Source organism: Neolamprologus brichardi, chromosome 16 (assembly GCF_056152115.1).
Source record: "Neolamprologus brichardi isolate AB-2024 chromosome 16, ASM5615211v1, whole genome shotgun sequence".
NCBI classification, from domain to species: Eukaryota; Metazoa; Chordata; class Actinopteri; order Cichliformes; family Cichlidae; genus Neolamprologus; species Neolamprologus brichardi.
The window spans coordinates 14,903,843-14,929,553 of NC_142119.1; the positions used below are offsets into that span (position 1 = coordinate 14,903,843).

A 25,711-nucleotide genomic window follows, 5' to 3' on the forward strand; every position below is an offset into this window, starting at 1 on the left:
CTTTGGGGTCCCTAGGGGGGACTAGTAAAAGCGCTATACAAATACAGGCCATTTACCAATTACTTTCTTATTCTCATTTAAAATGTCTAGCTTTTAAAAGATAATTATCTGAATCTTACAACAAACGATTGATAGATTGATACATATATACCATCAAGACAGTGTACATCACTGTCACAACAGCGTTTGTTTTCATTCAAAGGCTTTATGATTTTTCCTATAATGGTGGGCCGGTCTCTAGTCAAAATGCCCAGGCCAATTTTTTGTCCCAGTCCAGCCCTGTATGCAGCTCATCTGCAGTCTGGTGTTGCCTACATCTTCCTATTCAGAAGGCAGAATTTCAGAGTTCTGAGTACAATCGAAAGCATCACAACTGCAGTTTTTGTGTTGGATGTAAAAGGCGCACATGACGCTGTGATGTAGGCTAGAATCATGGCAGCAGTCAATGATGGTCCAGGCGTGGGATTTCTCTCGTGGAAATATGCACATTATCTTTTCCTTTCTATTGGTAGGTGGCACAGTGCACTTGTGGCAAGTAAGCAAGCTAGAAGACTGGCAAAGTTATGGAAGCAACACATTAACAAGAGAATTCTGAGTAAAACTAAAGTTACTTTCCCTAGTAACTAGTTACTTTGAAAGTAACGAGTAACTTGAAGTAACTGAATTACTTTTGATAGAAGCAACTAGTAATGTAACTAAGTTACTAATTTAAAGTAACTTACCCAACACTGGTCGTGTGTGTCTGCAACAGTGAACATGTGATGTGTGTGTGTGTGTGTGTGTGTGTGGTCAAGATTTGACCCCATAAACAACTTCCCTAAACCTGCTGGTCTGGAAGTCCAGCAGTTCATCTAAACAAAAGGCACTTAGACTAAAACAGATATACTTGTGTTTGCTATACCATAAAACAATAAAAGAAGGTATGACCTCTTCTTGTGACCCCAGGATGTGAGTGTGTATGCCAGAACACTCTGGAAGGCACACAGAGTTTTTACAGACTGCTAAGGATCAGACCTTTATCAACATGCAATTGATTATAAAACTCTAAGTATATATGAGTAAATACTTCTAAGCATAAATGACAATCCAATAATATAAACCTGACATATTCCACTATAGATTACAGAATACATGCCCCAAAATGTATTCTGTAACGTATTCCGTTACGTTACTCAATGAGAGTAACGTATTCTGAATACTTTGGATTACTTAATATATTATCATGCTGTTTACAACTACATGAATGTACAATTGCTGTGTGATTCCTTACTATTACTGAAGGTCCGCGGCTCCAAACCATAGTAAAGGGACCTCTGGCTAATACGGTGGGTTCGTGTCGGGCTTGTAGCCGAAAACTAGCTTTACTTTGTTGTCTGGGTCAACTTTGCATTCTGCCTATTAGCTTAGCACAACAACAAAAAGGCGCTCTGTCGCTACCCGATCTGTACCGGAAACCCGATCGGTACCCCGCATTCGCAAATCTTACGTCACTTCCTCTCTTTGCCAGCATTGCAACATTCAATATATTTGAATGATACGGTTAGCGTCCAGTTAGCTCCTAGCATTTCTCAACAGCTCTGCCTCCTTTTCGACTACCGGGACATTTAAACTATGGATAATCCGTATACAAACAAATTCATGCTTTTTCTCCTCAACAGGGAGTGTTCCCTGATTGAACAACAGTGCCGTAAAATAAGAAGAATGGCGCCTAATTACAGAGTTAATAATACAGACTTTGTAATATGTCACGTGAAGATTCATCAGCCAGATGAAATGTTTACTGACAATTGACAGTGATAGCGGACATCATCATCACTATTCCAATCAATCCTCTCCAAACAGACAAGCATAAAGACACTCGACTATCACTAAATCAAAATTAACACACGTTTGTAATGACGCCAATTCAGTTTAGGGTTCATTCTCTCGGTCAGCAGGTGGCAGTATCCTCGAACACTGGGGAGTAAACTGCCTTAAACGAACAGAAGAAGAAGAAAACCCCTGCACATGCGCAGTACAGATCGGGTCGTGTGTGTGTGTAAAACAGAGGTGAGCATTCTTGCTAATTATCTAATCATCTTGCACAGTGACAACCATATTGATCCACAATTCTCTAACACTGCATAGACCAGGGGTCTGCAACCTTTAACACCCAAAGAGCCATTTGGACCTGGTTTCCACGCAGGGGCGATTCTAGGATCAGAGCTTTGGGGGTGCTGAGCACTCAGAGAGCTGCCCAGCCAGGCAAGATAAACTTTACTCATCATGATGAGACTTCTTCCCTGTCTCTGTCAGTCCCTGCATCCCTAAATGTCTCCAGTTGTTCCAAGTTCCCTCTGACTGTCTCCTTGGTTTAAACCCCTGTTCCTCCCTGTCCTCATCATCTGTTGTCTTCATCGCCGTTATCAGTCATCATAATTTTACCATCTCTGTGCAAGTCAGCAAATTTCTTTATTAAATCATAAGATTCTTAAATTCATCAAGTCTCTCTGTGCCTGGGTCCTCGTCACGAAACATGACATCACTGTTTTGTACATTTTAACACAATTTAATCCCAACATTTGTGAAAGAAAAGCAAAACACTTTTTTTAAAGTCTGTAACAAAACCATCAAATCTGATAAAGGTTATTTAAATGCCGCAAAAGAAGAATGGATTGGAATAAAAAAAAAAATACACATCCTAACCTTAATTACTGGGGGAGAATAATGAATGATGCTCATAGTGAGTAAGAAGTAAACTGAGTGCATGTTTTGGACAGAGATTAACTTTTAATGTGTATGTATAATACAATACAGATATATAAAAATACACTCCAAAAATAGAGTCCTTGAAATGTACAAATGTACAAAATATTGATTAGAAAAAAATTTATAAAAATGGAGGCAACTTTGCCTATGGTACAATGTATGAAAAGATCTTTATTGACGATACTACTATGGCTCTGCAGATTTTTTTATTTTATTTTAACCTATGTCACCTCATCTTGAAGTTGGCAAATCACTTTTGCTGGTCAATTTTCTGAAGCGGTTAAACGTGTTCTGTTTTGCCTGTCACTATTCCCTGTTTCCTTACCTGGTTCTTCCTGAACTTGTACTTTCTCCTCATGTTCTCCTCTTTCCTCTCTCCCTCTTTGGACTGACAATCATACACAAATCGATTGTATTCAATTAGATGAAAAAATTACATTAATGTGAAAAAAATATATTATTAAGATCACTAATAAAAAAGTCCTCTCTCAGTGTGTTTTCACCACAAGGTAAATAACCAAACCACATGAACATCTAATAAAAGATATAAATATTGAAACACTGATCCAACATTATCCTTTATTGACGGATCATTTGTTCTTACACTTTTACCTGAATTGCTCCTGGGTTTAATATTGGCACAAATGACAAAATAACCAGATTCTCTCGTTCCATTTCAAACACGACAGTGGTAACAACAGCAGGCTACTGACAATTTTAAGTTTTAGATTTTAAATAGTCTGTATAACTTTCGATGGGAGCAACAGGGCGGTCAAATGTTGCTGAATTTACTACAGAGTAGGACGGATTGTAGGGTAGCAAACATAATTGGAAAACACGTTTTCAACACTGCAGGTTACCTGGTTGTAATGTTTTTTAGCTAAAAAGAAACATGGTCTGAATCCTACCTAACTATATGAAGAGTAACTGAAGGTTAAATGCAGCTAACATGTCCTGTTTTAAGCCAGGCACTTACACCTCCGCTCCGCTGCGTCTCAGCGAGCTGGAACAAACCATTTTGGGAGGGGGGTTATCTATACTTTTACTGTTAAAATGTTACGTCTCAACCTATGTACTGTATGCTTGTTATATTTTAGTAGTGTGTCACACAAACAGCAAATATTGTCAAAAAAAAAGCAAGAAATCTTTGGGGGTGCTTTGATTCATTTTGGGGGTACTGAAGCACCCCCCAAAATGGGCTAAAATCGTCCCTGTTTCCACGCAAAAGAAAACACTGGGAGCCGCAAATACTTTTTGACATCTAAAATGAAGATAACACTGCACTCTTAGAAGGGATGTGTTAAAATTGACCCATCATGTGTTAAATTGTAACACATGTGCTGCATCAGATTAGGGACAACACATGATGTGTCAGTTTTAACACAATTAATGTGTCTGCTCCTTTAACACATCTTCTGTGTTAAAAAATGTAAACACAAGGATGTGTTATTTTGACACAAAGATGTGTTAAAATGTGTACATTTCAATTATTTTTAAAAAAAGGAGAAAAAAGATGGGTATATATTATACATTTATTGAATTCCATTTTTTATCTGGCATATTATAAATCATTACAAACTGAATGAACAACAGCTGTCAGAATCTTTTCAATTAAAATGTTTTAAATTCAATTTTTGCCAAAGCTATATCACAATTTTTACTTGACAAAATCAAACAAAATTCATATCTGACTAGCTTTCTATCTCTCTAGATCATTAAAATGTCAAAAAAATGAAAAAAGGGCAATCATATATATATATATATATGATTGCCCTTTTTTCAATTTTTCCAATATATATATATAATGTTCTGATATAATCCAGACAATACATGAATTAAATTTTTTAAAGGTAGCAATTGTCATCTTCAACAAATTGTCAACATTTAACAAATGTGCAGTTGCATGCGAACAGAAAAACATACATTTTGGCAAATATAGCATCCAGGTTATACAATTCTGTACCTTGGGTTTAAATACGAAAATCAAAAATTTCAGCCAATCAGTTCATATTGTCTGACCTTTCCACTGCATAGGCATAAAAATGGTCAGTCCTGATAAGCAGTGTATTTGACAAAGATGCCAAATGAGGTTTCTCACCTCTGTGAACAGAGACTCTCTACATTTTGGACGGTGAACATTTTACTTGCATCCTTTAATCTGTGCAATCAGCTCCAGTACTTTGGTTTTCCTTTGGGTGGACAGCGGCAGTTCATAGACAAACTCAAAGAAGGTGAAGACGGAGCCAAGTGGTGCTGGATAGGACAAGTTACATACCCAGTACAGTTTGAAAAGTTTATCCAAGTACACGTCAGGCCATCATTCAGAGAAATGGTTACTCTGTCATTCTTAGCAACAATGATGTACTGCCTGGTTGCCCTCTTTAGATCACCGATGCATATCAGCTGGGGTTGGTGTGTTGTGGATGATGCTTCAGGATTACTGCAAAGCGATGCAATACTTGTTCCAGGCTTGGAGATGGGGAAGATAAAGATAGATTTTTAGAGAAGTATTCAGTGAGGTGTAGACAAATGCTTTCCTCAGGTAAATACCGTGAGAACTTTACTGAATACATACCAGTGCAAAATCAACCAAGTGCGTTATAGCTGATTCAAGGCTGCAAGGCTGCACGACTGGCACCAACTGGTGGGAGTAGGTGTGTTAACACACGGCGGGGGGGTTCTTGTTTCCAGGGCAGCTACTGATTTGAGCTTCGGAATGATACTGGCTTCCCATTTTCGCAAAAAGAGGTCCACCTTTCCTCCTGTAAGATTGCCAAACTCCAAGTCCAGCTTATGGAAAGAAAAAAAGTGTTTAAGTTTAAAATGAAGCATTAAATACATTAAATCAAAAGTACATTCTGTCCATTTGGTAGCTGTATGGCTAAAATCAAACTTTACAGTATCACATTTCTGTTACCCATTCCACATCAAGCTTACCTACACAGTGAAACATAACAATTTACTTGGAGTGGTGTTTGAATACAAGTCCATTATTCCTTAATTTTAGCTATAATTTGGGTCCCATCAGACCCTGAGAAAAAATTAGGACTTTTTAGCTGATGTTCAACTTTCTAGCAGACAATTTCAATCCTGACTAATAGTTAATAACTGTTAAAACCCATTTCATGACTTAGGAAACTGGAGAAATGCAAAGTGTACCTGATTTTGTCTAATCTCCCCAAGAGAGGTTTCCATCGGTGGCCCTCCGCTTGACAGAACGATATGGAATCTATCAAAGTCCTTAATGTCTACCTCACTGTCAACATCAATATATTCCATGAAATCAGTGTTATACTTTAGTAACCTATCAAGCACACAGCCCATGTGCTGAGCTTGGCTTTGACCTATGATGTCTGTGGCACTGCTGACAATAAGAATTTTTTTTTTTTTTTTACAAATTTCTTTCTCATCTATAAAAGTGGTTACAAGGACTTTGACAGATTCTAAGTTGTCATATGTGTGCTGAAAAAATGAAACACATGGCTAAATAAGTAAGATAATTTGCATGGTCAAGTTGCTGTTGTTTGGTTTTTTTTTAAATAACACTGACTATTACTTCCTCAGAAGTTCTGCATAAAAAAGAAACTATATCAGGGCATGTTTCCAGCAATAAGCCTTAAAAAAGAATGTGCACATACTTTAGTTAATCATACTAGATGCAAAAACTGCTTTAACTGCTTGAAAAAATAATTATCTCTGTCAATATGAGGTATATTTCATGTTAAAGTTACTCAGTCTTTATTCCTATTCTGTGCTAGTAAACGAATGGTCGCGGTGATAACTACATTTGCTCTATTCAGAGCTAACGACAATATTGTCATTTTACTCAACACTGCTACGGTTAGGTGCCGACTCTGGCGTTGCTCATAGACAACAAAATGCCTGTCGGAGCTGCTAGCCAACTACCACACTGGTTCTAAGAGCAATTTCTGACTACTCTAATACATAAATAAAGTAAATAGATAAATACATGAATAAAGTAATACATAAAAATACTACCAAAACACATTAACTCTAATGAAGTATGGCACGAAAGCCAACAACTAATAATAAAATTAAGAGTAGGATATGTTAGCAAGACTGTTACATTAAGGTTAGCTAGGTATAGTTAAGCAGTAATTAACTTAAACTCAAAACTCCTACATAACGCCTATATTTTATATAAATTCACATTCTTCCAGAAACCCGGCATATTTTCAGTACATTAAGATAAACTGGTAAATGATACTTACTGTAAGGTCTGACAACATATTAGGCGACGTAACGTCCATCTTTGCCTCCTTTGTCTCAGTGGCGCGAAAGATAGCGCCCCCTTCCCGCCGCTGGTATGTCATGTTGCTGGGCAGATTTTGTTTCAATTTTCAGCATGTGTATTCTTACTCATTTAATTTCCTACTTTGGCTTCAATTGTATTCACATGTTACGGTCAAAATTAAGCCTGTTCTTTGTGGATACTTATGTTTATAGTATAGCCATGGCCATTAATTGGTATGCCACACATATTGAGAAATAAAAAATTAATCCTCTTTCAGAATTTTAGTACACCATACACAACTTGGTCCACATTACATTATAAAATGTTTTATTTGTTGAAAGTAATGAGGAAAGGATTATGGAAAACAAACAATAACTAAACATTTTATTTATTCAGTTAATATAGTTATAATACATTGTTAATCTACAATTTATTTCACTATTTAATTACTGAGCTGCTAATTTTAGGTCCTGTTGTTAGATTCTGAAAATAACACACAAAATGTGTTAAACTGTGCAACACATCTAGTGTGTTAAGCGTTTTACACATTTTTTCAATGTTTACACATTTTCTTACACATGTTATGTTAAAATTCACACAAAATGTGTTAATAGTGTAACAACACATTTTTTGTGTCATTTTTTAACACATCCTTTCTAAGAGTGTGTATATATCGTTTTTTACCTTTATGCTTTGTGTGAACAACTTAGGTATGTTGCTTATGAAATCCATGAAGTGCTACAGAGAAAATTACATTTTATTTATGTAATTAACACATTTTGAACTCTTAAAGAAATATAACAAAAGGAAAGATACCCAGCTGAACTAAAATGATCCAGCAAACAAAAACTGTTGTGAGCCGCCACCCTTATATCGCCTTTGGAATTTTGGAGCCTTGACCTGACTTTTAAAAAATAACTGGAAAAAAGCACTATGCTGCTAAAAAATGAAAAATAGATATTTGCAAAATTCTGCCTAAATATGTATTTTACTTGGTTAATATGTGTGGCGGAGCGCCGCTGCAGGGGAGGCGGACGGATCTGAGCCTGACCCGCAATCACGCCTCGCCGCCTTTACGTCTGTGCTATCAATGCTGTTGTGTTGGTATGTGTCGGGCTGTGAGCTGCAAAGCTACAGCCGGCTGTAAGCGTACAGCAACCGTGTGTAAAAACTGGTCAATAAAGACATGCTGAAAAGCGTGTTCATACAAACATCGTCGGGTCTGCCTTGATATGTTTACAATAAGACTTATCGTCCCGAACCTCTGCGCACAGCATCTGCAGATCAGGGCTGTACGAAGTCACTTTCATCTTTACGCAGGACTGTAAGCTGTCATCTGTGAGGCGTGAGCGGTTTTTGTTTTTAACATAGTTCACGGTGGAGAATAGCTGCTGACATAATGTGGATCCGAAGATCCATAATTGGCCTACCTGGGGTTGAAAGTCTCGATAAATGCACGGCGTTTCGGCGGGTATACCGGCTTCCGCCAGTGTGACGCTTATTTTGAGCAATGAAAAAATAATAGAATATAATTTTATATTTATATTTCAATATCACAGCAATTTCCAATTTAGAACTACAAGTTAAAAAAGAACTAACATAAATAAAATACACTTCAGCTAAATACTTCTAATTTATTTTTCCAAACCACCTGGAGCCGCACTATAAGGACTAAAGAGCTGCATGCAGTTGCCGACCCCTGGCATAGACTAAAATTGTGGTTTTAAAGTAAAATAAAAAGATTTTTCTTCACATTAAACAGAACTTCCTCTCTACGGTCACCACAGAAAAAGTTTGGATTGGTTTAAATGACAAAGAGCAGGAGGGATCATGGAAATGGGTAGATGGGACTCCACAGATTCTGACGTAAGTCTTCACTTTGGTTCAGTTTATTTCTTTACATAGAAAAATTTTTAAATCCACAGATGCATGCAGATATAAACACAAAGGCTTACATGTCAGTGGTTGACTGCTAATAGCATAAAGATGTGTGCTAATGACTTGTTTTGGCCAAGTGGGAGCAAAAGAAGAAAGAAATTTGGTGATCTTAATGTACAGTGTATAATATATATACACTGTATAATTCTTAATAATAATAAGATAATGTTGCTGTCGCTGACCTGGTAGGTACTGGGCAAGAGATGAGCCTAATAATGGTGGACAAGAGGACTGTGTTTCTGTCACAAGTGATGAAAAAAAATCTTGGAATGATCTTCCATGTTCATTTTTTAATCATTGGATCTGTGAAAAAGTTCCAGAAAACAACTGATTCAGAAAGATGATCTATTCATCAATGTTTTGCAGTTTTTTCTTTGATTACAATAATTGTACTTCTGTATTTCAGTTTTATCCTAAAAGGCCTATATATAATTTTTTGTTCATATATAAGTGGTTAAGTTTTGGGTTTCTGTTTGATTTTTATTCTACTGTTTGAATTTTTGTTTTTGTTCTTTTTTTTCTTGCGATATTGTTTTTATTATCATTATTATTATTTTTATTGAGTGTTTCTGTTTTGACTTTATGGTTGTTCTAGTGGTAACTGTCAGTTTGTGATCCTTATATTTGTTTCAAGACTCAAGTCTAGTTTTACTTCCTGCAGGGTTTCTCAGTTCCTCCCTGATTCATATTTCTTTGTAGTTGAGTGTTTATAGTCATGTCTGTGTTCATTATTTTCCTTAATTACTGTTTTACTTTGAAACAAATGTCTGTTTCTGACCTGCATGAGTTTTAATTCTTGCATCTGTTTTCCCCTGATTTGAACATTGTTTTCATCTGTGTTGTTACTGCAGGTGTCTCGTTTCTTTCTCAAATATCTTTTATTATTAGGAGCAAGTATCATGGTTGTTACAAATTGATAGAGCGTATGCCCCTTTTTTCTCTAAGCTAACAAAACAGACAAATAAACAACAACAACAACAACAACAAAACAACGGAAAAAAAACCCCCACTATGGGCCCCAATCCCCCGACTGCCAGAAAAAAGGAAAGTTTATATTTTCCCAAGGTATATAAGTAAAGGGTGCCAGATTAATTCAAAGTCTTTTACATTATCATTCATGGTATATCTTATTTTTTCAAGATGAAGAGTATTTGTAAGTTCTGTAAGCCACGTCTTTAATACACGTCTACACGTACACGTTTTTGCCTTTCCAAAGCTGCAGGATCAGTTTCTTTGCAATAATCAATGCATATGACATAAACCTTTTTTGAGAGTGTTGTAAATTTTGTGTTTCTTTGGAGATCCCAAAGATAATTACTATCGGATTTGGCTCAATCTTACTCTTAAAAATATTAGACAAGTAAGTAAAAATGTCACACCAAAAACCCTGAAGCCTTGGACAAAGTCCAAAACAATGTAACAGATTTCCATAATGTATCATACATTTTTCACAGAGGGGGGAGCAATCTGGGTACATTTTGTGAAGTCTTTCCTTGAGTAGTGTAACCTGTGTATAATTTTGTATTGAATTAAACAGTGACGGGAATTAATAAAAGGCGTGTTTATGTTGCGTAAGACCCCCTGCCAAAAATCTTCTGATAGGGGGATCCCAAATTCCTTTTCCCACTCCTCTTTAATTGAGAAAGTTGAAGGTATACTCATCTCCTGTATTGAGTTATAGAATAGTGAAATTCTCTGTTCAGACCCCCGTCTATCACTAAGGCATCTATCCAAAAAGTCAGACGGCATGTTTTCAAACTGCGGCAGATATGTACGGATATAGTTTCGTAATTGAAGATATCTAAAAAAAAATGGCTATGCGGTAATCCAAATTTATCTTTTAATTGTTGAAATGACATGAAGGTGTCATTTGAGTATAAGTCTTTTAGTTTACAAATTCCCAATTCTTGCCACACGTTGAAAGCTCCGTCTGCACAAGATGGAAGGAAAGAGGGGTTAGCTGTAACAGGTTAGCTGTTATTGTTATTTTCCCTTGTTTATTTCCTTTGTAGGAAACCACACACACACACACACACACACACACACACACACACGGACACACACCTATGTACACCCGCTGTGTTTAAAGCCCAGACATTGAGTGGTGACAATAAAGTGCCTCAAACGGAACCTCAAGCTCCCTCCTTCTTTCATACTCTGGGACTATTTGGCCTTAAGTGGTGTTCTGGCTGACACACCGGGGTGACCGTAGTGCTCAAAACTGAATCAGTGCCACAGCCGTGCCTATCTTTGATATCTCCACTACATGGACTCTTGTCATTTTTTAATAAATCAATAGATTTAATGATTTCTTCAGTTGTAATCTTGACATTCAAAATATTGCGATTCGCCTGATCTAACACAGGAAGATCACACTTATCTAAAAAATCCTGCATATCTTTAGGCCCTGCAGTTAGATGAGAGGTATAAAGAGATTCATAAAACTGTCTAAAGTTATCATTAATATCTTTATGTGATGTAACCAGGTTTCCATTACATGATCTAATTTTGTTAATCGTTCTGTCATTTTCTAACTTCTTTAGTTGTCTAGCTAACAACTTGTGTGGTTTATCCCCAAATTCAAAATACTTCTGTCTCACAAAAATGAACATTCTATTAATATTGCTAGTTAATATCTGGTTTAGTTTGTATTTTAATGCACAGATAGTGTTGTACTTATCTAAAGAGGGAGCCTTTGCATTGTTAGCGTCCAAATCATGGATTATTTTTTCTAATTTTAACTGTTCTAGTTTATTATTTTTATTCCATGAAGCTTGATATGATATTATGGACCCCCTAATATAAGCTTTAAACGTTTCCCATAATACAGTGGGGCAAAAAAGTATTTAGTCAGCCACCGATTGTGCAAGTTCCCCCACTTAAAATGATGACAGAGGTCAGTAATTTGCACCAGAGGTACACTTCAACTGTGAGAGACAGAATGTGAAAAAAAAAATCCATGAATTCACATGGTAGGATTTGTAAAGAATTTATTCGTAAATCAGGGTGGAAAATAAGTATTTGGTCACCTCAAACAAGGAAAATCCCTGGCTCTCACAGACCTGTAACGTCTTCTGTAAGAAGCTTTTCTGTCCCCCACTCGTTACCTGTATGAATGGCACCTGTTTGACCTCATCATCTGTATAAAAGACACCTGTCCACCAGACCAGTCAGACTCCAAACTCCGCCATGGCCAAGACCAAAGAGCTTTCGAAGGACACCAGGAAAAGAATTGTAGACCTGCACCAGACTGGGAAGAGTGAATCTACAATAGGCAAGCAGCTTGGTGTGAAAAAATCAACTGTGGGAGCAATCATCAGAAAATGGAAGACATACAAGACCACTGATAATCTCCCTCGATCTGGGGCTCCACGCAAGATCTCATCCCGTGGGGTCAAAATGATCATGAGAACGGTGAGCAAAGATCCCAGAACCACACGGGGGGACCTGGTGAATGACCTGCAGAGAGCTGGGACCAAAGTAACAAAGGTCACCATCAGTAACACACTACAACGACAGGGAATCAAATCCCGCAGTGCCAGACGTGTTCCGCTGCTGAAGCCAGTGCATGTCCAGGCCCGTCTGAAGTTTGCCAGAGAGCACATGGTTGATACAGCAGAGGATTGGGAGAATGTCATGTGGTCAGATGAAACCAAAGTAGAACTTTTTGGTATAAACTCAACTCATCGTGTTTGGAGGAAGAAGAATACTGAGTTGCATCCCAAGAACACCATACCTACTGTGAAGCATGGGGGTGGAAACATCATGCTATGGGGCTGTTTTTCTGCCAAGGGGACAGGACGACTGATCCGTGTTAAGGACAGAATGAATGGGGCCAAGTATCGTGAGATTTTGAGCCAAAACCTCCTTCCATCAGTGAGAACTTTGAAGATGAAACGAGGCTGGGTCTTCCAACGTGACAATGATCCAAAACACACCGCCCGGGCAACAAAGGAGTGGCTCCGTAAGAAGCATTTGAAAGTCCTGGAGTGGCCTAGCCAGTCTCCAGACCTCAACCCCATAGAAAATCTGTGGCGGGAGTTGAAAGTCCGTGTTGCTCGGCGACAGCCCCAAAACATCACTGCTCTTGAGAAGATCTGCATGGAGGAATGGGCCAAATACCAGCTACTGTGTGTGCAAACCTATAGTAAACGTTTGACCTCTGTTATTGCCAACAAAGGTTATGTTACAAAGTATTGAGTTGTATTTTTGTTATTGACCAAATACTTATTTTCCACCCTGATTTACGAATAAATTCTTTACAAATCCTACCATGTGAATTCATGGATTTTTTTTTTTTTCGCATTCTGTCTCTCACAGTTGAAGTGTACCTCTGGTGCAAATTACTGACCTCTGTCATCATTTTAAGTGGGGGAACTTGCACAATCGGTGGCTGACTAAATACTTTTTTGCCCCACTGTATTTCCGGTGAGGTCTCGGCATTATCGTTTATATCGAAGAATAAAGAGGTCTGAGAACTTATATACTGTTGAAATTTTAAATCGCTCAGTAGTTGTGGGTCGAATCTCCAATTCCTGTATGCTTTAGTGAGATTACTAAGTGCGAAGGAGCATGTGACAGGGCAATGATCAGAAATAATAATATTGTGGTAGGTTACATTACGAACTAGGGAGAGCATTTTTCCGTCCACCAAAAAGTAGTCAATCCTTGAATAACGGTTATGTGCAGGGGAGTGGAAGGAATACTCTCTGCCTGATGGATTTAAAGTTCTCCACACATCACAGATATTCATATTGTTCATGTATGTTTTGATAAAGTTGCTACCTTTACACGGTGTAGTTCTTTTGGAGAGGGATTTATCTAAGTATGGGTCTAACACTAAGTTGAAATCACCTCCAATTATTAAATTACCATTAGGTATATCCGGAATTAAGCTGAAAACCTTTCTGTAGAACTCTGGATCATCATGGTTAGGCCCATAAATGTTCAGTAGGATAATCGGAGTAGCGTGCAGCTCCCCGGTCACTAATACATATCTACCATTCTTGTCAGCTATGGTGGAAGTATGTTTGAACGGGGTATCTTTCTTAATTAATATCGCTACCCCTCTAGTTTTAGCGGAAAATGTTGAATAATACACCTGTTTAATCCATCTACACCTAAGTTTATTGTGAGCCGCATTTTTCAGATGAGTTTCTTGTAAAAAAATAATATCCGCTTTAAGAGATTTCAAGTGTGATAACACTTTGCCTCTCTTAACAGGCTCATTTACACCTTTTACATTCTATGTACAAAAGGTTAAATCCACATTCTTTACATTTCCATTGTCTTGCATTTAAATAAATTAAGGCGGCTTAATTCTAGTACTTTCCATACTTATGCAGTCAAGATATGGGCCCCAACCCTCACCCCCCACCGCCCTACCCATGTACAAATACGTAAGCGATGCATCCCCAACCGTGCATTCCCAGATGAAAAAACAAAAATGAAAACAAAAAATCTAGGGGGGATGCTATAACAAAAACTGAGCTTACCAAAATACTTTATCTCAAAACTTCCTCTATCCAACGTAGCTCCATAACAAGTTATAGTCTCTTTACATCAAAGTAAATATGTGTCACTAGGCCAGAGGCTGAGCTCTGATTTGTCTACCTTATGCCGTCCTTTTTAAGATCCAAATTTTTCTTGTGCGTAGCGGCGTGCTTCGTTAGGATCCGTAAACACCAGCTCCGTTGTTCCAGATCTACTGGCGTTTAGATCAACTGGCGTTGGTCGAACAGATGTGTGGCAGTCTTGCGTTTCAGGAGCTGCTACCGACAAATCAGCAAAAACACGCCAAATGTGTCATCTGTGACACTTGTGAGGTTATCTCAAACACACTCCGTCAGTCTTGATGCTGTTGAACAACAAAATGTTTAAAAATGTGGCGAGTTTACCTGGTGATATCCTCATGCGCGACGCGATCGCGAAAACAGCAAACAATTAACACCACGCCGATGTTGTTCACAGGACAGCAACAGTAAACGATCGGGAGACTCTTGTCGTCGTTATCGTTCCCCTCGCACGTTTTATTTCTCCGGTTTCAGCGTTTTTGCCTCACAACTAAAGCGAGCAGTTTACTTTGTGTCACTAACATGGACTCGAATCAACCAGCGCCACCTGTGGCCAAGTGCCACAGCCTACAGCCAGATCAACTTGTGGCACACATCTGCACCACGTTTGAATTTGTTTCATGCACAACACATTTGTACCTTTCAATTGTGTCCGTTTGTGCGTCATGCAAATAAACCTTTAACAAGAATGAAATGATATATTCCTTATTGGCCTACATTTGTACAAAATTCCAAATTATATACACAAAGTCATAGAAATCACCACCCCTGTTCATCATGATTTTAATATTCTCTTTTTCCATAACAATGAAATACGCCTTGGACAAATATGACACATCAATATTTCATTAGTGTTGTCACATCGCATCCTGTAAGCAGAGTCTGTCTGTCTTTTCTGTGGAAATGAATATTTCCAGCCAATATAGGCAATCCATCAACGTGGCTGGAGAGTTGGTAGTTATATACAGTCTGTATAAGTGTGGTTAATCTAATGAAGATTTGTAAGGAGATGGCTGTGAATCCACAGCAGTTACACAGTGATTAGTAATGAACAGCCAGTGAGAGTGAGCGGATTTAAGAAAGTCAGTGACTCAGGTGTGTCGATTGGTTTGTCATCTGTTTTTGAGTCTGGAGGAGACGTAGAAATCTTTTGTTTTAAATCTTAGTTAGGAAGATTCCTGTTTTAAAACAAACACTTTTTGTGAGAAATGCAAGAAGTTCATCTACAGAAAGCACATAGTTACATTCTGTCCATCATGTGTACAAAACTGAAAATGTTGAACATTGAAAAACTGAGAACGTTGGGCCCGTTCAAAAGAAATGTGTTTGTAACAACGAAAAACCAAATTGTTCCTACAATAGCTATGGAAAGTCAAACTGTTGTATGTCTGTGTTCTACATGTTTATCTCATGGGAAATAAAGTTGCTATTGTTTCAGTGCAGTTTTTTGACAGTTCTGAGTGGATTTACACAGTACGGGTTAAAATGACCTGCAACAAAATCAATGTCATTTTTTTGTTTTTCAACATAATACAAGGGTTAATTTCCAACACTTGCATATGATCTTCAATTTGTAGCAGATCCACTATCACATAGCAGCTGGAGCAGTCTCCAATGGAGGTCAGTCCACTGCTGCCACCTGTGGCCAAATACCACAGCCTACTACTAGATTAACTTGTGACACATCTGCACCTGCTGCTATGATCACATTGAGTAAAAGCTGAGTGGCTGCACTTACCCCTGGTACATCTAAATCTACCTACAAACATGTTGAAAGATGGAATGCCAGCAATGTGGATTGTCAACACTAAAAACAATCAGTAAGCAAAGACCACAGGAATCAATTTTCTCTGTTTATTTAGCACCCACAACATTTGTAGTCGCCTTCTGCAGAGGGGAAGTCCACACACACTGTGTGGTACCACTTCCCACAGAAGGTGCATTCAATCTGCAAGATTGAATGATATTGTCAGGGTCATTGTCTGACTGTTTATTACTAATCACCTGCTGTACATTCACAGTAACTGCCATCTCCTTACAAATGTTTATTAGATTAACCATACTTATACAGACTGTATATAACAACCAACTCTAAAATGTTTGTTCGCAGAGAAAAGACACAGACAGACTACGCTAACGACATGTGATGTTACAACACTAGTGAAATATTAGTGTCATTTCATTCTTGTCAAAGGTTTATTTGCATGACGCACAAACAGACACAATTAAAAGGTACAAATGTGTTGTGCATGAAACGAATTCAAACGTGCTGCAGATGTGTGTCACAAGTTGATCTGGCTGTAGGCTGTGGCACTTGGCCAGAGGTGGCGCTGGTTGATTCGAGTCCATGTTAGTGACACAAAGTAAACTGCTCGCTTTAGTTGTAAAGCAAAAACGCTGAAACCGGAGAAATAAAACGTGCGAGGGGAACGATAACGACGACAAGAGTCTCCCGCTCGTTTACTGTTGCTGTCCTGTGAACAACATCGGCGTGGTGTTAATTGTTTGCTGTTTTCGCGATCGCGTCGCGCATGAGGATATCACCAGGTAAACTCGCCACATTTTTAAACATTTTGTTGTTCAACAGCATCAAGACTGACGGAGTGTGTTTGAGATAACCTCACAAGTGTCACAGATGACACATTTGGCGTGTTTTTGCTGATTTGTTGGTAGCAGCTCCTGAAACGCAAGACTGCCACACATCTGTTCGACCAACGCCAGTTGATCTAAACGCCAGTAGATCTGGAACACCGTTCTATTGTATGTCACCCTGAGTTTAGCGGGGTATAGAAGTCCATATTTGAGTCCGGGTTGGTCTCGAAGCAGGTTTCTTTTTTTTTCTTTTTTTTCTTTTTTTTTTTTCCACCTGTCCCATTTGGTTCTTTAGCCGTCAGAATTGTTGTCTGAAGACCAACAAGGATACCCAATGGATTTATTTTGCCAAATGGATCATCATGGCATTGCCGTATTGGTCCATTTGATCGACCTTTGTTTTTATTATTTATTTTATTTTCAGTTGTTACAGACGGGACAGACATGAGTGAGGGATAGGAAAGGGAGAAAGAAAGAGGAAGGAAAAGAAAAACAGAAGGGGAGAGGGACAGTGAGAAAGGGGGGGAGAAAAAATATCTCCGGGATCACCTGTTGAGAGAAAAAGAATAGAAAACAAGCAAAAAAACAAAACAAAGCAACATACTATACACAACACCATCGCATTAATCTAGCTAAGTGTAAACAGCAGTAAATACTAAATATTGAATGTTGTTGTGCAGCACGCAGGACAGACAGCGCACAATGTGCTTTGAAGTAGCAGCCAAGAAAGGTGTGATTTAAGTCTACGAACAGTGAACACCCATGTGCACACCTGTGTGGATCGGCGCGCTTGTATTCAAATGGTTTCCCCATGTAATGGTCTGCTAGAGGATGTAGAGAGCCATAGCCCCGTCCCCCCAGGGCATGAAGCAGGCATGGAGGAGATCCAGGCCCCAGACATCCAGAGGCCCCAGAGTGCAAGAGCCCAAGGAGGACCACCGGAGGGGCATCCGTGCCACCTTCATGGGAAGGGCTGAGGATCCCCAGACGAGGGGTCACCCAGTAGCCACCGGGCAGAAGCTAGAGGGGGCTGCACCGGCGTGCCCGCCGGCTCCGCCGGCAGCCAGCTGTGCCAGAGTGAACCGAGCCGCAGGCACAGAGGCCGGAGGCCCGAGGGCCCCCCGCGCCCCGGAAGAGGCCTGACCGAGCAGCAGGCGCCAGGCCCCGCCAAGTAGCCACCGGGAGTGAGCTGGTACATACCCGAGCGCCCAGCCCCGGACACCAAGAACCAACAATGCACCGACCCCTCGAAGCAGGTTTCTTACTGGAGTAAACGCAGCACGTCGTTTTACCACTGCCTGAGGTAGATTGCGGAAAATCTGAACGCGAATATCTCCAAGCTTCAGATTCTTTCTGGTAGAGACTTTTCGTAGTATTTCTTCCATGGTGTGGTAGTAATGTATCCTCGCAATCAAGTGTCGTGGCGGGGCTTCATCTTCTGGGGTCGCTCGCAGGGCTCTGTGTGCTCGGTCCAACAACAGAGTTTCATCCAGGTCCAATAGATCTCGTAACAGCTTTGCCACAAAATCTCTAACACGCTGACCATTTTCTCTGCCTTCAGGTACCCCGGCTATCTTTATATTGTTCCTCTTTGAGCGCCCTTCCAAGTCAATGCATTTTTCAGACAATTGTTCCACTTTGTTAGAAAGTTGTTTGACTTTTTCTTCTAATTTCACCACGGAGTTTGAAGTATTTGTCGCCGATTCTGATAAATCTTTCAGCTGGACATTATGGTTTTCCATTACGGTTCTCAAAGCTGAGATGGCCTCATCATTTTGAGCCCTCAGCGTTGCAATTTCCCCGCGTAGGGTATCACAAATGTCTGCTTTCATTTGAGTGATCTTGGGGTCCAAAGAAGCAATCGCTGACAGCACTTGTTTGTTACCTTGTGTATACTCCTCAAATGCGGAGATGACTGGCGTGGTTTTAACGCCGTCATTTTCAGCCGAGGCCACGCCAAAGTTGGTCGTTTCGGTCGCCGCTTGCTTCGGATTTGGTTTTTTTGGTGGCATTTGGAGAAGAATGAATTCTTCACAACCCCTGTATTACTTTGTATTACTTTGATGATTATCACAATTTCATCAAATCAGGTGCAGGAGCTGCTGGCACACGCGTCTTCACCCACTCATGGCCTATCCGTGTGTCTCGTTTCTCCCCTGTTTGTCACTCCCTGTTTGTCACTAAAGAGGCCCTCCAATGAGATGACAGTGGCTGTGTCCCAATTAAGACGCTGGCTGTGTCCCATTTCAGGGTCTGCACGCTTGAAGTACGCGCACTACTATAAGTACGAGAAGTGCGGAAGTGAGAGGCTTGTGAAATGGGACGGTATATGCTTCGTCGCGCTGTTCAGGTTGCCTAGCAACCATGATACTAACCGCGAGACACGCTACATACAGCTTTGTTTGACAGAAATGAAGGAGAAAATTGTTTTGTTGGTCAATCATTTTTGTCATGACATCACTTTGATTAATTGAGTATCTGAGGCTGAGACCACAGGACTGTAAAACATGATTCAAGGGCTTCATTTCTGTACTGAACAGTCATTTAAGATTAGCTAGTAAATAATAATTAGTTAATGTTGTTCATGAGACTAAAGTCATCTCACTATGGTAATGTAAATATAATATGGCCAATATTATAGTATTGTCAGATTATTATGATATTTATATATATATATATATATATATATATATATATATATATATATATATATATAAATATCACTGACTTTCAGCTTGTTGTGTTTGTGGATATATGACTGACTTTAATTATCCATAAAATCATCAGATTCTCTGTAAGATTAAGGTCGACTATATGTATATTTAGAAGTAGAGGCTTTAAAACCAAGTTAATGCTGAAAGTACAAACATCACTAGTGTCACATAACTTTGCCGACATGTGGCCAACAGAAATGTTTTAATGTTCTTCATTATTAAACATTCGCACATGAATAAGTGACGTCATATTCAGTACTTACTTTTGACAGTTCACTTTTCGGCCGCTCCCTTCTGCCGTATTTTGCGGCAAAATTATCCACACCCACCGCCGCGCTATGAATTGTGGGATATATGGGACCACGAAGCGTGCACCGGACCACGCTTGATATTTGGGGAAATCGACGGCGCATTTGGAGTATGCATTTCGAGTACACTTCGAATTGGGACAGCCGTCGTCGCGTGGCGGTGACGTAACCGCACTTAAAATGCGTACTTCAAGCGTGCAGACCCTGAAATGGGACACAGTGCCTGTGTCCCATTTCAGGGTCTGCACGCTTGAAGTACGCGCACTACGCGTACTACGTATGGTGCGTACTATAAGTACGAGAAGTGCGGAAGTGAGAGGCGTGTGAAATGGGACGGTATATGCTTCGTCGCACTGTTCAGGTTGCCTAGCAACCATGATACTAACCGCGAGACACGCTACATACAGCTTTGTTTAACAGAAATGAAGGAGAAAATTATTTTGTTGGTCAATCATTTTTGTCATAACATCACTTTGATTAGTTGAGTATCTGAGGCTGAGACCACAGGACTGTAAAACATGATTCAAGGGCTTCATTTCTGTACTGAACAGTCATTTAAGATTAGCTAGTAAATAATAATTAGTTAATGTTGTTCATGAGACTAAAGTCATCTCACTATGGTAATGTAAATATAATATGGCCAATATTATAGTATTGTCAGATTATTATGATATATATACAGTGGGGCAAAAAAGTATTTAGTCAGCCACCGATTGTGCAAGTTCCCCCACTTAAAATGATGACAGAGGTCAGTAATTTGCACCAGAGGTACACTTCAACTGTGAGAGACAGAATGTGAAAAAAAAATCCATGAATTCACATGGTAGGATTTGTAAAGAATTTATTCGTAAATCAGGGTGGAAAATAAGTATTTGGTCACCTCAAACAAGGAAAATCCCTGGCTCTCACAGACCTGTAACGTCTTCTGTAAGAAGCTTTTCTGTCCCCCACTCGTTACCTGTATGAATGGCACCTGTTTGACCTCATCATCTGTATAAAAGACACCTGTCCACAGCCTCAACCAGTCAGACTCCAAACTCCGCCATGGCCAAGACCAAAGAGCTTTCGAAGGACACCAGGAAAAGAATTGTAGACCTGCACCAGACTGGGAAGAGTGAATCTACAATAGGCAAGCAGCTTGGTGTGAAAAAATCAACTGTGGGAGCAATCATCAGAAAATGGAAGACATACAAGACCACTGATAATCTCCCTCGATCTGGGGCTCCACGCAAGATCTCATCCCGTGGGGTCAAAATGATCATGAGAACGGTGAGCAAAGATCCCAGAACCACACGGGGGGACCTGGTGAATGACCTGCAGAGAGCTGGGACCAAAGTAACAAAGGTCACCATCAGTAACACACTACAACGGCAGGGAATCAAATCCCGCAGTGCCAGACGTGTTCCGCTGCTGAAGCCAGTGCATGTCCAGGCCCGTCTGAAGTTTGCCAGAGAGCACATGGATGATACAGCAGAGGATTGGGAGAATGTCATGTGGTCAGATGAAACCAAAGTAGAACTTTTTGGTATAAACTCAACTCGTCGTGTTTGGAGGAAGAAGAATACTGAGTTGCATCCCAAGAACACCATACCTACTGTGAAGCATGGGGGTGGAAACATCATGCTATGGGGCTGTTTTTCTGCCAAGGGGACAGGACGACTGATCCGTGTTAAGGACAGAATGAATGGGGCCAAGTATCGTGAGATTTTGAGCCAAAACCTCCTTCCATCAGTGAGAACTTTGAAGATGAAACGAGGCTGGGTCTTCCAACATGACAATGATCCAAAACACACCGCCCGGGCAACAAAGGAGTGGCTCCGTAGGAAGCATTTGAAAGTCCTGGAGTGGCCTAGCCAGTCTCCAGACCTCAACCCCATAGAAAATCTGTGGCGGGAGTTGAAAGTCCGTGTTGCTCGGCGACAGCCCCAAAACATCACTGCTCTTGAGAAGATCTGCATGGAGGAATGGGCCAAAATACCAGCTACTGTGTGTGCAAACCTGGTAAAGACCTATAGTAAACGTTTGACCTCTGTTATTGCCAACAAAGGTTATGTTACAAAGTATTGAGTTGTATTTTTGTTATTGACCAAATACTTATTTTCCACCCTGATTTACGAATAAATTCTTTACAAATCCTACCATGTGAATTCATGGATTTTTTTTTCACATTCTGTCTCTCACAGTTGAAGTGTACCTCTGGTGCAAATTACTGACCTCTGTCATCATTTTAAGTGGGGGAACTTGCACAATCGGTGGCTGACTAAATACTTTTTTGCCCCACTGTATATATATATATATATATATATATATATATATATATATATATATATATATATATATATATTCTTCTATTTATTCTATTCTATACTTCTATTCTTTATTCTTATATATATATATATATATTATATATAATCTATATCACTGACTTTCAGCTTGTTGTGTTTGTGGATATATGACTGACTTTAATTATCCATAAAATCATCAGATTCTCTGTAAGATTAAGGTCGACTATATGTATATTTAGAAGTAGAGGCTTTAAAACCAAGTTAATGCTGAAAGTACAAACATCACTAGTGTCACATAACTTTGCCGACATGTGGTCAACAGCAATGTTTTAATGTTCTTCATTATTAAACATTCGCACATGAATAAGTGACATCATATTCAGTACTTACCTTTGACAGTTCGGCCGCTCCCTTTTGCCGTATTTTGCGGCAAAATTATCCACACCCACCGCCGCGCTATGAATTGTGGGATATATGGGACCACGAAGCGTGCACCGGACCACGCTTGATATTTGGGGAAATCGACGGCGCATTTGGAGTATGCATTTCAAGTACACTTCGAATTGGGACAGCCGTCGTCGCGTGGCGGTGACGTAACCGCACTTAAAATGCGTACTTCAAGCTTGCAGACCCTGAAATGGGACACAGCGAGAGACTGCACGCTTGAAGTATGCATTTTGAGTGCGATTACGTCACCGCCACGCAACAACGGCTGTCCCAATTCGAAGTGTACTTAAAATGTGTACTCCTAGGGGGGCCGAGCAAGATTGCGGCGTGAAGAGGAGTATTTTTTCGAGCTCTCAGCACTAGAAAGATATAAAGCAGTTTTATAGCACCTGTTTGACATCTTTCTAGCTTCCAAGACTTTTTTGAAGATCAGCACACTAAACCTGCTAAATCTGAATCCAAATTTAATAACAACAACATGTCAAAATCTGCTCAGAAAAGGCTGAGTAACTCGGGCAAACCACATGCAACTAGCATGCTAGCTAGCGACCATAGCTACATGAAAGAAATGGAGTGTCAGCAGATGGTTGTAAAAGAATTTCGACCACTACCAGTTACGCCTTCCAAACCTCCAGTGGCTAAAAAATCAACATTGTTTACAAGTCACTCTGATGGCGACTCCCTGAAAGCTGATGCGGTCAACACTTTGATCAATCTGATCAACACCAGAAGTGACGCCATTGAAGAAATGGTAGGAAAAGTTCGTACGGAATTAAAGGACATAAGTGATAAGATTATGGTCATTGAGAAGAGGGTTGAGAAAAACGAAAGGCTTACACAGAAATGTGATGAACGCATCTCTGAAGTTGAATGCTATAACCGCCGTTGGAACCTGGGACTGTATGGGGTACCGGAGTTGGAGAAAGAAGATTGAGATATGCCAAACGGTTCTGCCAGCAGAAAAGGAAAAGCTTCCAGAGGTCTTAGACATCGCTCATCGAGTGGGGAAACCAAAACAAAATGACCCGAGACCCAGAGGAATCATCATCCGGTTTATCTCAAGGAGAATTTGTGATGCGGTGTGGAAAGCTGCCAAGAACAATACTTTCCTTCAAAATAATCATCTGCTGTTCACTGAAGACCTGACGAGAGATGACAAAGAAAATAGACTGAAGCTGTGGCCCATTTCAAAGAAAGCACGTGAAGAAGGGAAATCTGCTTACCGGTACTTTGTTGGAGGTTGAGGCTTCGTAAATGGTGCTGAAATTCACACATAATCTCTTTGATATTCCTGACCCTCAGTTCTCAGGTTTGTTTACAAGGTGTTCTTTATATTGATGTGCCTGATATCTGTAGTCATGTTTGGCTGTCTAAATTGCTCTTTGATGTTAGCAAAAAACAAACTTATGGTTAAATAGATAAAACACTTTTTTTTGTTACGGTTTTATTAGGCGTCTAAAGTTTATTTATATATATACTGTATACTGCGAACATTTTCATATTCTAGTGCTGATCTCAGTGTTAGGTTAAAAAGTTTAACCTAACACTAAGTTTAGTTCGATTTACATTTCAATCCATATATTATCTTTTCTTTGTCATTTTGTGTTCTTTCTTCTTTGTTTTTATTAATGCTAGGGGTCTTCGTAACAACTTAAAACGTAAAGCCACTTTTCTTTAAGCAAAGCGACTTAAATCTGACTTTGTGTTTTTACAAGAATCTCACTCTACTATCAATGATGTTCGTTTTTGGCGTTCTCAATGGGGAAATTCTATATGGTTATCTCATGGAACTGAACGATCAGCAGGGGTATCAATCCTAAAAAACAGATATAATGGGGATGGTTTACATACAGAATGTGATTCTGCAGGTCATTACATATATCAAGTTACAATTAAAACTAAATCATTATATTTTGTAACTAATATATATGGGTTTAACACAAAACTAGAAAATTATCATTTATTTTTGACGATTGAAAAAAAAAATCTAGCTGGGTAAATAAATTTCCAAATGCAAAATTATTACTAGGTGGAGACTTTAACTGTATTATGGATGCTGAATTAGATACATTTCCTCCAGGACATTCGAACAGAATTAATACTACATTGAAAGCTGTTATGGTACGCCTTAAACTCACAGACATTTGGAGATTCAAATATCCTCAGTCCAAAATGTTTACTTGGTGCAACAATTCTACCTCGAGACATTAAAGGATAGACTTTTGGTTAGTTTCGGAGAGTTTTGACAGCAATCCTATATGGAAAAGATATATATAAATCTTATAAGGTTTGTATCTGTCTTGTATGAATGTCACAGTTTGCCGAGGCAAACTGCATGGAGTGTGAAGAGTGGACCCAGGTGCAGACATTCTAAAACTCAAACTTAACTGATGAGCTGTTTATTAAGGCAGACAGAACGGCACAAAATAAAAGGGCAAAAACAATGCAAACTAAGCAATAACCTAAACTGGATAAACTAGAAAGGAAGCACGAACTATGAAAAACCCTGGCAAACAGAAAAACAAACAGAACTCTAAACATGGCAATGAAGATGAGCGCATATATATATATATATATATATATATATATATATATATATATATATATATATGAAAACCTGAATGCAGGACTTGGCATGGGAACAACACAGACGATCCAACAAAGACTGAATGAGAACACACAGACTAAATACACAAAGGAGGCTAATGAGAGAAGTGGGAACACATGGGGGACAGCTGACGCACATGAACATAACAATGGCTGTATCCCAATTCGGGGTCTGCAGCCTTAAAGTACGCAGCCTCAATGATCCTCAAGGGCCGCGTACTTAAAGACTGCTAACGCCGGAAGT

At 39.4% G+C, this 25,711-nt stretch overlaps 1 protein-coding gene across 1 annotated transcript in view; it reads left to right on the forward strand.

Annotated features, from left to right (window-relative positions):
* LOC118455425 (C-type mannose receptor 2-like) overlaps positions 1–9,272 on the forward strand; it is a 37,223-nt gene extending 27,951 nt beyond the window's left edge. Inside the window, exons 8-9 of the mRNA XM_087830040.1 lie at positions 8,766–8,869; positions 9,131–9,272. Coding sequence (XP_087686166.1) covers positions 8,766–8,869; positions 9,131–9,272 — 246 coding nt within the window. The remainder of the gene's footprint in view (positions 1–8,765; positions 8,870–9,130) is intronic.
* Positions 9,273–25,711: the final 16,439 nt, after the last annotated feature.